The 14325-nt window shown below is 34.0% G+C and overlaps 1 protein-coding gene across 1 annotated transcript; it reads left to right on the forward strand.

The window, feature by feature from the left end:
* The first annotated feature begins 10521 nt into the window (after positions 1–10521).
* Positions 10522–12789, forward strand: LOC120190136 (transmembrane protein 184C-like). The gene is made up of 5 exons (XM_039193264.1): positions 10522–10650; positions 10788–11097; positions 11196–11318; positions 11412–11702; positions 12435–12789. Exons 2-5 carry the CDS (start codon positions 10834–10836, stop codon positions 12642–12644), a joined length of 888 nt encoding a protein of 295 aa, XP_039049195.1. The 5' UTR covers positions 10522–10650; positions 10788–10833; the 3' UTR covers positions 12645–12789.
* Positions 12790–14325: the final 1536 nt, after the last annotated feature.

Below are 14325 nucleotides of genomic sequence, written 5' to 3' on the forward strand. Positions count from 1 at the left end.
GAATGAAGGGATTGTATGAGAACATGTGTTATGAAATAAGAATCAGGACTATGAGCTATGTGAAAAGGAATACAAGTAAAAGTAAAAAGCTATGTGATAAGTGAATGTGAATTACATGGAAATATGCTATGTGAAAGTGAACTATGTGCCTACGCGAATATGTGAAAAGATATAAAAGGTAATGGCCATGTCATGTGTTATGAGAGCTATAGGTATAGTTGGCATACCAAGAGTCGAGGGATTATCAGTGGTCCTTCGGGACATAGTGGTCTTTCGGGACATAGTGGTCTTTCGAGACATAGTGGTCCTTCAGGACACAGTGGTCCTTCGGGACATAGTGTTCATACGGGACAAATTCTATGCGCCCCTAGTGGGATTTATACAAGTTGTGGTGACATCATTGTGCACAACCTCTATGTACTCACATACCTTAAGTTATCAATAGTGTGCATAGGCTTTGAAAAGAAAAAATAATTTGATATAATGATACGTGTGTTTCTCGTGAAATTGTACGTGTGATATGTGATATGTATAAGTGATAAGTCAGGATCATATGATAATAATGGTAACAAATGCATATGTGTAATGGTGTTATGAGATGTTATATGGTTATGTATGATATGATCATAGTAATTATTCATGTATTGTTGTTTTTTGAAGTTATATTATATGTTTATGTTTAATATATGCTCATATGATGGAATTGAATTAATGATAAGGAAATAAGTAAGGATAAACACGTTAGTGATGAGTTCAATAGGTATATAAGTATAATGTGTATTACATAAGATGTTCATACATTTGTTAGTTTACTTTGTGTATTTACATGTCTCACTAAGTCTATGACTTAGCGTGTAAGTGTCTTACACATAGGTGTGGATAAGTCAGAAGATCAAGCTTCGGATTCGTAAAGTATCATATCTTCGCGCGAAGTTCAGATCAGAAATATTTTGTAAAGTATGTCTTGTCATATAATTTAGTATGTTGGCATGTAACTAAGTCATTAAATATGTACGCTCTGATGGAGTCTGTTAAGGTTTTAAAATGTTTATGTAAAATAATTTCTTTATAGAATAGAAGTTTTAAATTTTCTATGATTTATTTTATAAAAGTATGTGCTTTGACTAGTCAATGTGACACCTCGGATTCGTATCTGGGTCGGATACGAGTTGGGGGTGTTACAATTAATGGTATCAGAGCTAAAGTTTAGCCGAATCTAGGCTTAAACGAAGGTAAAAAAGTTTTAAAATGTGTACATGCCAACATAGAGTGAAAATTTATGATTTGATGGTGTAAGGAAAGTGTTGTCTTGCTAATAAAATTATATTACTAAGTTATAATAGAAGTATGATTATGATAATTTCGAAGTATAATGAAAGGCGATATTCCTGACTGTGATAGCTATTCACATGTCCTGACCAGGCAGGATGAAGAGATGACACCTCAGGAAGTGTCTTGCAAGATCAAAAGTTGATTTCAGAAAATTGAAATCATATTAGAATAGTGATAGAAGATCTTCATTGTTTTGAATCAGAAAGGCGATATAGATTAGTTTTGTTAGTACATGGATAAGATAGAATATGGTGAACAAGTGTCACCATAAGAATGTTAAAAAAGATCAAAGGATGTGGTGAGTATTTGTATAAGAGTTTAAGAATAAATGCATCAATGACAAGTGTATAAGGTATATGGAGACAGAGTTTATGAATTTGAGACAAAAGGATAGTACTATGTTTAAGCAAGAGTATGGATACGGTAAGGGTTTGCATTATATATGGAAAAAGTTAGTGTTGACTAACAAGTTTATGTGATGGAAAATGTATTGGAGTTAAAAGATTTGAAGATATTGTCAGGATAAGTTAACCAAATATGAAACGGATATGGATATAGTTGTGTATCCCGATTATGTAAATGTGACGTAGTGAAGGAGATAAGGATTTGTATGTTTAAGGAAAATGATGTATGTAAGTGAGGTATAAGGGCTTGTGCCTAGACTAAAAGAATATTATTGGTGTTGAAATTGTTCTTTTCAAGAAGTGGTGAATTATGTTAAAGATCTAGAGAGATCTCAGAATGATTAAGAGAATTCGTATCTCACAGAAATCAACAATATTGAAGAGAGACAGAGATTATGATTTTCAACTACAGACGCGGTTTGAATTAGTTGTATTTCATGTCAAATGATCAAATTTGACAAAATTCATACCCATTAAAACAATAGAGTCTGGTACTGGGAAAATTAAATAAGAATTTGAAGAAGGATATGAAGAAAGATATGAAGGTGGAAGAATAGATTAAGAGTTCTGTTAGAAATTGTGTTAATTAAAGAAGAAAAGTCTTTAAAATGGATCAAATAACTTGGATATTGTTTTGAAAGAGTTTAAGAATGTGTACATCGGTGATTAGTTTACAAGACAAAGGAAGTTGAAATGTTGAGTTGAGCAAAGAAAATTGCATAGAGTATGAGGAAATTTATTGATTGATTCATGATTTTGAGTGATAAGAACTGATGTTATTGTCTATATGATAAATGACATGATATAGATCTTTAACGGTCAAAAGCAAGTGCATAATCAAAGAAGAGAAAATATGGAAATAGATGGAGTTATTTGGAAATTGAATGCAAATTATTAATTGCAATTGTGTAAGGGATAAATTAGATAAAGTAACATGAGAACATTAGCATATATGTTCTTATCAATGTGAGCACTGAAAATTTGAGGACGAATTTTCTTAAAAGGAGGGGAGATTTGTAACATCCCAACAAACGGGTCAATGACTAAAATATAAATTTTGGAAACTTGGTGCTCAATTTTGAAACAGGTAAAAAGTTTAGGGATTTAATTGTAATTTCTGTGCAGGATTGAATTGGAAGGAATGAGGAATAGAGGGATAAGATGGTCATTTATAAGGAAATAATTAAATTATGTTATGGTTATATATTAACCCACGTGGAAAGGTGGGAAGCAAATCTAAGATACCAGAGTTCTCTTCTCCTTATCTTTTCTTCATACGTGAAGATCTAAGGCAAATGTGAGATTTCTTATTAGTTGAAATTTAAGTTGGGTTTTGTTCTTTAGATTATACTTAAGCTTAAGGAAAGCTTAAATTACCTTAAAATTCAAGGATAAGAGAGTTAGGTGGAATTAAAGAAAAGAAGAGAATAAGTGAAATTTTGATAGAAAGATATTAATTAGATTTCAAGACCAAATTTGACTTGTCATTAGTGGAATTAAGAAGTATAAGGTGTTAGAATTAAAATTATAACATGTTGAAAATTGAGTGTGATTCTTGAATGCCATATAAAGGATAGGATATTGAGTTTAAAGAAGTGATTATTTAGTAGAAATGAGTTTAAGTGTGTATATGAAAGTTAGGAATATTAAAGGAGGTAAAAGATGAAGAGTTGAGATGAAAAGAGAGTGAATTTCGTGCTTAAAATAGAATTTCTGGGTTGTGTGCATTGATGCATCTTCAATGTGTATCGATGCACTCTCAAATAAATAAACATCGAATGCAATTAGTGAATCGATGCATAAGGAGTGCATCGATGCACCCCTTTAAGATTAAAACACCGAAAGTGATTTGTGTATCGATGCATGGGTAGTGCATCGATGCACATGCTAAGGGATGCATAGATACACTATAGAATGTACCGATGCACTTAAATGGGAAATGGAATAAATCTTTCTTTCAGTCTAAGAAGTGATAGATTATTGTATATCAATTGGATACTGATAATATAAATACATGATTGTGTAGACACCAATCGAAAGCAAAGTTCGGATAGGTCTTCAGAGTAAGATTAGCAAGAAAGAACAAGAACTTGATAGTGTTCATTGTGACCATGTGAGTACATGATATTAAGTGTATGTTATGTTAAGTAATTAAGACTTGCAATGAGTCTAATTATGATATTATGTGATATGAATACTGAAGCATAAACATGTAGTGATATGGTGTTAGATGTATTGTATATGAGTAAATGCATATGTCTAATTGTTGAATGCATCTTTACACATTAACTATGTAAATGCATGTATTTATGATAATATTATGATCATAAGATATAGAATAAAATATATGTGTTTCTATTAGAATGCCATATGATATATTATGTATGTGATAATTGAATGAATGGATTGTATGAGAACATGTGTTATGAGATAAGAATCAGGACTATGACCTATGTGAAATGGAATACAAGTGAAAGTGAAAAGCTATATGATAAGTGAATGTGAATTACATGGAAATATGTTATGTGAAAATGAACTATGTGCCTACGCGAATATGTGAAAAGATATAAAAGGTAATGCCCATGTCATGTGTTATGAGAGCTATAGGTATAGTTGGCATGCCAAGAGTCGAGCGATTATCAGTGGTCCTTCGGGACATAGTGGTCCTCCGGGACACAATGGTCCTACGGGACAAATTCTACGCGCCCCTAGTGGGATTTATATGAGTTGTGGTGACAGCATTGTGCACAACCTCTATGTACTCACATACATTAAGTTCTCAATAGTGTGCATGGTCTTTGAAAAGAAAACATAATTTGATATAATGATACGTGTGTTTCTCGTGAAATTGTACGTATGATATGTGATATGTATAAGTGATAAGTCAGGATCATATGATAATAATGGTAACAAGTGCATATGTGTAATGGTGATATGAGATGTTATATGGTTATGTATGATATGATCATAGTAATTATTCATGTATTGTTGTTTTTTGAAGTTATATTATACGTTTATGTTCAAAATATGCTCATATGATGGAATTGAATTAATGATAAGGAAATAAGTAAGGATAAACAAGTTAGTGATGAGTTCAATAGGTATATAAGTATAATGTATATTACATAAGATGTTCATGCATTTGTTAGTTTACTTTATATATTTACATGTCTCACTAAGTCTATGACTTAGCGTGTAAGTATCTTACACATAGGTGTGGATAAGTCAGAAGATCAAGCTTCGGATCCGTAAAGCAGCATATCTCCGCGTAAAGTCCAGATCATAAATATTTTGTAAAGTATGTCTTGTCATATAATTTAGTATGTTGGCATGTAACTAAGTCATTAAATATGTAGGCTCTGATGGAGTCTGTTAAGGTTTTAATATGTTTATGTAAAAGAATTTCTTTATAGAATAGAAGTTTTAAATTTTCTATGATTTATTTTATAAAAGTATGTGCTTTGACTAGTCAATGTGACACCTCGGATTCGTATCCGGGTCGGGGTGTTACATTTACCACGGGAGAGAATATTTCTTCAAAGTCTATACCTTTTTCTTGTATAAATCCTTTGAAGACCAACCTAGCTTTATAGCGAGGCTTTGAGCTGCTATCTTCGGTCTTGATCTGATACACCCACTTATTCTTCAAGGCTCTTCTCCCTTTTGGTATCTCAATAAGTTCATAAGTATGATTCTCATGCAATGATTGCATTTCTTCTTGCATGGCTCTTCTCCATTCTTCTTTATAACTATCACTCATTATTTTTTATAGCTTTGAGGCTTCCCATCATCAGTGAGCACAACATACTCATCTGTATTATACCAAGTGGATTGTCTTCTATGTCTCGAGGATCGTATCGACTCTGGTGCTATTGGATAACTAGATTGAGGCTCTTCCTGAGCTGGTTCATCATGAGTCTCCTTGCTCTAACATAGGTTCATGATCTTCAACATCATTGTTTTCTTGTGTATTATTATCCTCAAGTCGAACTGGAGTAGGTTTGGTGTTCTTTCTGTTTTTCAATCTTAGCATCTCTGAATTTTTTATATCTTTGATTGTTTGGTCTTCAAAGAAAACAACGTCTCTACTGCGGATAACCTTCTTATTGACTGAATCTCAAAGCCGATAACCGAATTCATATTTAGATGAATGAAGGTAGATGCATTCCTTCGTCTTTACGTCAAGCTTGGCTCTCTCATCTTTGGGTATGTGAATAAATGCCCTGCACCCGAATACCTTGAGATGATTGTATGAAGCCCTTTTTCCCATCCAGACTTCTTTTGAGATATCTTCATTCAAGGGAACTGATGGTGTGAGGTTGACAATGTCAACCACTGCCATTATAGCTTCTCCCCAAAATGATTTGGGTAACTTAGCATGAGAGAGCACACATCAAACTTTTTCTTCAATAGTTCTATTCATTCTCTCAACTAGTCCATTCAATTGTGGTATATTGGGTGGAGTTTTCTCTATTATAATGACATATTTCTTGCAATATGCTTCAAAAGGATCTCTATACTCACCCCTATTGTCATATTTTACACACTTGATCTTCCGTCCGATCTCACGCTCCACTAGGGCATGAAATTCTTTGAATACGTCAAGCACTTGATCCTTTGATTTTAACAGGTTCACCCACACCTTCCTTGAATGGTCATCAATGAAGGTGACAAAGTACAATGCACCACCTATTGATCTCTCGGACATCGAACACACATCGATGTGTATGAGTTCTAGGATGTTTTTTCTCCTTGTGGGCAAAGAAAATCTTTGGAAAGCAACTGTGTGTTGTTTTCTAGCTAAACAGTTAGCACAAGGATCAAGTGGTTTACCTTTCACATCAGATAGGAGTTGTTTCCGAGCGAGCATGTGAAGACCCTTCTCACTGATGTGCCCAAGTCGTTTATGCCATATCTCCACATTTTCAGTGGTGATGTTTACCTCTCTTTTGCAGAGCTTAGCTTGCATTACGTAAAATGGCCCTTCTTTATTTGTTCTAACAATTATTAGGATTCATTTGGTGAGCTTTCACTTTCCTTCACCAAAGTAATTTATCAGACCAACATCATCTAGCTTTCCAGCAGAGATAAGATTGAGGCGCATGGCCGGAACATGCCTCACATCTTTTAAGATAAGCTTGCATCAAGTGCTTGTCGTCAAGATGATGTCTCATATCCCAACGATCTTGCTCTTGTCTTGATTTCCCATTTGCACCGTACCAAAGTCACTGTTTCGGTAGGATGAGAAGAAACTTCCATGTGGAGTAACATGGAAGAAAGCACCAGAATTGATAATCCAAGAGCTATCATCATAAGCAATGTTTAGGTTATTACCTTCATTAACGAGATATAGCAGATCTTCTTTTGATACTACGACGGTAGTACTATTCTCTTCTTGTTTCTTCGTTGGGCTGATTTGGTCTGGCTTAACATTACCGACCTTCTGGTCTCTCTTGAAGGATCGACATTCCATTTTCTTGTGGCCCATCCTTCCACAGTAGTAGCATGTAATCTTCGAGCATGACTTGGATCTACCTCGGAATTGATGCATATCTCGACTTTTGCTACGTCCAAGAGTTTCATTCCTACGCCGATTCTCAATAATATTAGCTTCGGGATGAATAAACTCACCTCGTTCAATTATCCTTGCTTCTTCACCGATGAGGCTATCACTAACAGTATCCATAGTGAGATTTCCTTCTGAAGCTGAATTACTAAGTGTAACAATGAGTGTATCTCAACTTTCCGGTAAGGAACTAAGGAGTAGAAGAGCTTGCAACTCATCATCAATTTTCATTTCGATTTTTGTTAATTAATTTACGAGCCCCTTGAAATTATTTAAGTGCTCAATCATACTTTGATCATCCTTATAGTCCAATTTCACCAACTGTCGTACTAAATTGGCTTTGTTACGAGGTGTTTTCTTTTGAATTATGGACTCAAGCTTTGTTCATAATTCATAAGCATTTGTATAAGTGGAAACATGCTCAAATAGGGTTTTATCAATGTACATACGGATCATATCAACAACCTTCCGATTTAGTAGTTCCCATTGACCATCACCATTGCCTTCTACCTTGTCTTTGTAGATGATGGGATCGTGCAAATCCTTGCAGTATAGGTGGTCCTCCATCATCACTTCCAATATGCATAGTTATTGGTTGTGAGCTTGAACATGTCTCCATCATGAGCAACGTTATCCTCCATCTTGAACTGCACGAGCTAATTATGGTTACGGATGAACCTAGGTCTGATACCACTGTTGGGAATCACGTTCTTTCCCGCTTCGTGAAGTTAAGATAGACACTTAGAGATTAAGGATAATAAAGAGAGCACAATAGTATAATTCTCCAATTTGGAGATTCTTCCACTATAGAAAAGAATAGTAGAATTACAAGGATGCGTTCACAAAATTTGACTCACACTTGGCAGCTCACTCAAGCTTGAGGATAAAGACTTCCCAAGCTATCTCTCTTCTCTGTCAAAGAAGTTATCTAACTCTCTAGTTTCTCACTCTAAAAAGTGGACTATCTTAGTGTTCTTGGATTTTGGATAGTTAGGAATGAAGTCTTTCACCCTTATTTATACTACTCTACCTCCACAATGAATGATGGAGATTACTTACATCCAAGGGTGGAGATTAATTATCTAGAATGCTACACATTTTAAGAAACTCTACACTCTTCCACTCCCTTCTATATTCTTCCATTCTCTTCCATAAGGTTCCACACATCTCTAGAATATTCCAGAGGATTCCACACTCTTCCACAAGCTTCTAGAAAATTCTACACTTCTCCAGAAAGCTCTAGAATTTTCTAGAACATCTCCAATTAAGGAGAGATCCAACAATAAATAATGTATTATAATTCTTATTTCTCTAATTCTTTTTTTCAAAAATCATATTCCACTGACTTCACCATTTACATAATTTGATTTAATTAGTCCTAATTTATAAAAAAATATAGTTGTTTTATGTTATGGAGCCCACGCTCAGGTGGCAAAATCACGACCCTTGTTCCCTGATTCACATTAGAAACATGTCAATCAGTGTAGGAAAATACTAGGGTAAACTACACGGGAGACCACCAAACTATGGTCATTAATTGATCTTGTCACCGAACTATTTTTTGTCTCAATTCGATCATCAAACTTTTTAATTGATTCAATCATACCACTCTCCGTTAAAAAAACGAACTTGCTGACATGTTCGTTAATAAAGCTGGCATAATTATATATTTGGTCCTTAATATTTACATATTCTATCAATTTAGTCATTATTTTAATTCAATTAAATAAATTTAACTATCCAATTAGAACATGACACGTGTCAATACATGATTAGAAGATTTTATTTATGAATTTTAAATTATTAAATTAATGATTTTTTATCCAATCAGATGGTGACACGTGTCACCACCCTGATTGAAATGGAAAATAAAACAACAAAGATGCAGTTGGAGAGAATCGAACATGCATCCAAGGGGGTTCAGGGTAATAAGGCGCCCAAACCATTGGGCCAAAGCTCTCCAATAGTTCTAATATACAACAATTTGTATTTAACTTCTAAAAGTTCTTTAATTATAAAAACAATGAAATAAATTATTTGTTTAAATAATTTTCGGTTTGATTAATTGTTAAAAAAATACGGCTAATAATTTTAAAATAAATTTCGGATTGATTAACGGTTAAGGAAAAAAAAAATTATTTGGGTAATAATTTTCAAATAAATTTCGATTCGATTAACGGTCAAATAATTTCGGTTCGATTAATGGTGAATGAAAAAAATCGGTTGATTTGGTTCAATTAATAATTTTCAAATAAATTTTGGTTCGATTAACGGTTAAAGAAAAATAATTTATTTTATTCGGTTAATAATTTTCAAATAAATTTGGGTTCGATTAACGGTCAAATAATTTGGGTTCGATTAATGGTTAAAGAAAAAAATCAGTTGATTTGGTTCGGTTAATAATTTTCAAATAAATTTCAGTTCGATTAAAGGTTAAAGAAAAATAATTTATTTTATTCGGTTAATAATTTTAAAATAAATTTTGGTTCGATTAACAGTTAAAGAAAAATAATTTATTTTATTCGGTTAATAATTTTTAAATAAATTTGGGTTCGATTAACGGTCAAATAATTTTGGTTCGATTAATGGTTAAAGAAAAAAAAATCGGTTAATTTGGTTCATTAATAATTTTCAAATAAATTTCGGTTCGATTAATGGTTAAAGAAAAATTAATTAATTTAAAAAAATAATTTGTTTCATTGTTTTTATCATTAATGAACTTTTAGAAGTTAAATACAAATTGTTGTAAGTTTGAACATTGGAGAGCTTTGGCCCAATGGTTTGGGCGCTTTGTTACCCTTCACCCTCTTGGACGCAGGTTCGATTCTCCCCAACTGCATCTTTGTTGTTCTATTTTCCATTTCAATCAGGTATAAAATCACTTGATTAAATAATATAAAATTCATAAATAAAACTTTCAAATCATGTGTTGACTATGTTCTAATTGGATAGTTAAATTTATTTAATTGAATTAAAATAGTGACTAAATTGATAGAATATATAAATATTAATGACCAAATATATAATTATGTCAGTTTTATTAACAGACACGTCAACAAGTCTGTTTTTTTAACGTAGAGTGGTCTGATTGAATGAATTAAAAAGTTTAGTGATCGAATTGAGACAAAAAATAATTTGGTGGCAAGATCGATTAATGACTATAGTTTGGTGTCCACCCGTGTAGTTTACCAAAATACTAAAACTTCGCATTTAATTATTAAAATATTTGTTAAGGTCAGCAGACGGCAGCAGATCCATTCTACCTCTTAGACTTATACTTCCGCTGCATCGTTAGACTTTTATTAGTCGCTATTTTCTGAACTTCCCCTCAAAGATTTCATTGATCAGGTTCGTTTTCACGATCTTTGCCTTAACTCTCTGTTATTGCAAAATGGGTAGCTCTTAAATTTTGCTTTAATGTTTATTAATTTGTTGTTCACCCTATGTTTGTTGGTGAACTCGTTTTGTTGTTCCATCTTTTGCAGATCCGTGCTTCGGGTTTCATTTCTCATTTCTTAACTGAAAGAAGCCATGGATTTTAGCAATTTAAATCGTCCGCAGATTACTCTGATGGGATCCGCGTTTTGTGCGGTGCTTTCATTGCATTTCACCCTGCAGCTTGTGTCACAGCATCTTTTTTACTGGAAAAACCCAAAGGAGCAGAAAGCTATACTAATCATTATCCTTATGGCCCCTATTTATGCTGCTGTCTCCTTCGTGAGTTTATTGGATATTAAAGGAAGCAAAGCGTTCTTCATGTTTCTGGAATCAGTCAAGGAATGTTATGAGGCTTTAGTGAGTGCCCCTTTTGCTCAATCTTTGGATTTTGCTTTGTTGCATTTATTTGTGTTAAATCTCATTCACTTCTTCTTTTTGATGTTTTTTGGTTCTAGGTGATTGCGAAGTTCATGGCTTTGATGTATAGTTATTTGAATATATCAATTAGCAAAAATATTGTACCTGATGAAATCAAAGGAAGAGAGATTCACCATTCGTTTCCAATGACCCTTTTTCAGGTATGGGATTTTAAAATAATATTTCACTTGAATAAGTTAGTATTTACACTATTAATTATATCTTTTGATACATTGCGGCTGCACAAACTACAGCCTCGAACAGTTAGGCTTAACCACAATACACTAAAGCTTCTCAAGTATTGGACATGGCAATTTGTTGTCATCCGCCCGGTGTGTTCAGTCTTGATGATAACACTGCAACTTCTACGGTTTTATCCTTCTTGGTTGAGCTGGACATTCACAATCATCCTCAATGTGTCTGTTTCATTAGCGTTATATTCTTTGGTAGCCTTTTACCATGTCTTTGCAAAAGAGTTGGAACCTCACAAGCCACTTGCAAAGTTCATGTGCATCAAGGGAATTGTTTTCTTCTGCTTTTGGCAGGTAAAAAATCCTCCTTCGTTCTTTAGGTTTTTTTGGAGCACTCATTAGTTTATACTAAATAGAAGCATGAAAGAATAGCCATTTGTCTTCTCTAAACCCCTGAGGATAAACATTGATGGCCCAGAGTAAAACTAACCAAGCCTATTACATAGGCTCTTAACTCGTGTAAAGGTTGGCTAACACATACTCACTTCCATAATTTGTAACTAGAGAATCATTGTGTCCCTTTCAAGTAAACCTTGCTTTCTCTGGTGTTGGAAGATATCTTATGATTGAGCCTAATCTAGGTAACGGAACATACAATTAAATGCTTGTTCTGAACAGAAAATCAGATTGAAACTCATCAAAGAATAGTATACCATGAAAACTTAGCAAAACATATAGCTTCTTATGAATATTCTTCCCTCGTCTGGCTGGATATCTTTTGTTTCTTCCTTCTAAGAAGTTTGCAGGATTACTGGTTCAGAGTATAACTTTCTGTGTTGAGCACTATGAATTAATCAATTATTTGCTGCTAATGTGGAGGCTTTGATCGTTTTGTTGTACTAGATATGTATACCAACCAAGATATAAATGTCAAATTCTTAACATTACAATTGCGTTATAAGCTGCGGCTAGATCATCCAGTGCTATCAACTCAAAGTTTCCTTGCCCTTATTGGCGAGAGTTTGTGGTTGAACTATATTATTCTGCTCTTATAGTATATTAATGGCATTAATTGACTGCATGTAGGGAGTGGTGCTTGACATACTTGTTGCGGTGGGCTTCATAAAATCCCATCATTTCTGGTTGGACGTGGAGCACCTTGAGGAAGCTCTTCAAAACGTATTGGTGTGTCTAGAGATGGTTGTATTCGCAGTTCTCCAGCAGTATGCATACCATGTTTACCCATATAGTGGAGATGTTGAAGCTAAGCTGAAGCTGGGAAAGAAAAATGAATGATTTTTTTCTTCTGTCGGATTAGAACATAATTTTCATGAATGCTTATAATCTGTTTTGTAATCGCCTTTGTATATCAATTCAAACATAGATATTATTGAAGTAAGCAAGATTTTCACGATACTAACTACGTGAGAACATTAAGTAATATTTTGTAATATATGCATATTAAACAAATCTGATGATACAAAGAATCCTCCTAATTGAAAATGCAGGTAACCTTAAAAATAGCTCGTGTAATGAGTTTGTGAAGGTTGGATTACAGAATACTGTATATGCTATTCGATTAACTCGGTGCAAGCAGACATACATGAACACTGGACAGAGATGTGGAAGCATGATCTGCGGATCGATGCACAACAACTAAGCTTCACAAGCACTTTGTTCAAATGCATTTCTAGCAAGTAATCACTCCCCATGTACGGTGTACCCCCCATTCCTTAAGTACTCGTCACTAATTTGGTTGCACTTGCAGCTTGCACGCCTCGAGGCAAGTAGTTCCACCAACCATTGGCATGAAAATTAGCATAAGTGGTCGTCCTATCTCAGCGTCTCCGATTCCTTCAATGACTACAACTCAATAGGAAAAATTGCAATGTGTTTAATTCTCTCTCCTCTCAAAAGTTTAGGTTATAATACGATGTGCTTGTACCTATACGTGTATATACTACACATCAGTATGTTAGAACAAAACTAAAGTCAGAACACTTTTTGTTTGGCTAACTTTTGCCTTAAGCTACCAACCTGGAGAAAACGCAAAGCTGATTATTCCTGCTAAGCTTAAATTTCAAAGGGGATGAACATTTAGGCAACCTAACATGAACATTAAGAAATATTAAAATCATAGTTAAAGAACAACTAATCCATCCGTATGAACCACTTTACTAACCAAACTGTTGATATAATTGGAAAATGTAAACCGGGTAGATTTCCCAAAGTTGTTAGATAAAGATCATAAAATGTTTGAAAAGATAAAAGATGCCAGTTTGGTCTTCAATAAACCTTCCTATATTAAAAGTTAATAAATATTTGATTAAACACGTACATGTATATATATACACGTATACAGCTGTCGTTGGATGGTTAGATAAATATGGTTTACCATACAAATAGTCCAACTTGATGAGGTAAATGCAAGTCAAGAAAACAAACCTCGGACATGTTCCAATGAAGGAATGAAACATGTCATCCATCGAACCAAAGGACGGCGCCTAAAGAACAGTTATGCTTATGGACTTTAGACTTGAAAAATTGCTTCATATTTTATTTCTGCCATTTCTTGTTCTTGACCATTAATTAGCTCGAGTTGCCATTGAAATAAAACATTCTACGGTTAAGTTCACTACTGTCTCTGCACGAACCAACCAATCAGATCCCATCACTGTCCATAACTTCAACCGTTAAAAAGGTTTACCAGAATTACAGATAAAAAGCCGCATGAATCAAAGATGTAAACAATTTCCAGGATGTTTCTTCGATATTTGGGGTTCGGCCAAACCCTACGTACGTCTCTACCTCAACTATATGAGTTGTCCCACAAATCCCTTTCGATGTTATATGCGTTTATGCTGTGTTTCCAGTCAAATTCAATGCACTTTTTTGGGCCAAATAAAAGAAGATAACTTGAAATAATCAACATCTCCTTCGGAGATCACGACACAGCGGTGGTTAGCTTAAATGAGAA

Source organism: Hibiscus syriacus, unplaced genomic scaffold, assembly GCF_006381635.1.
Source record: "Hibiscus syriacus cultivar Baekdansim isolate YM2019G1 unplaced genomic scaffold, ASM638163v2 tig00116962_pilon, whole genome shotgun sequence".
NCBI classification, from domain to species: domain Eukaryota; kingdom Viridiplantae; phylum Streptophyta; class Magnoliopsida; order Malvales; family Malvaceae; genus Hibiscus; species Hibiscus syriacus.

Coding starts and splice junctions, on each gene's coding strand:
- LOC120190136 (XM_039193264.1), top strand. CDS start 10,834: ATGGATTTTAGCAATTTAAATCGTCCGCAGATTACTCTGATGGGATCC. Junction 11,098..11,195: donor AGGAATGTTATGAGGCTTTA/GTGAGTGCCCCT, acceptor TTTTGGTTCTAG/GTGATTGCGAAGTTCATGGC. Junction 11,703..12,434: donor TTTTCTTCTGCTTTTGGCAG/GTAAAAAATCCT, acceptor GACTGCATGTAG/GGAGTGGTGCTTGACATACT.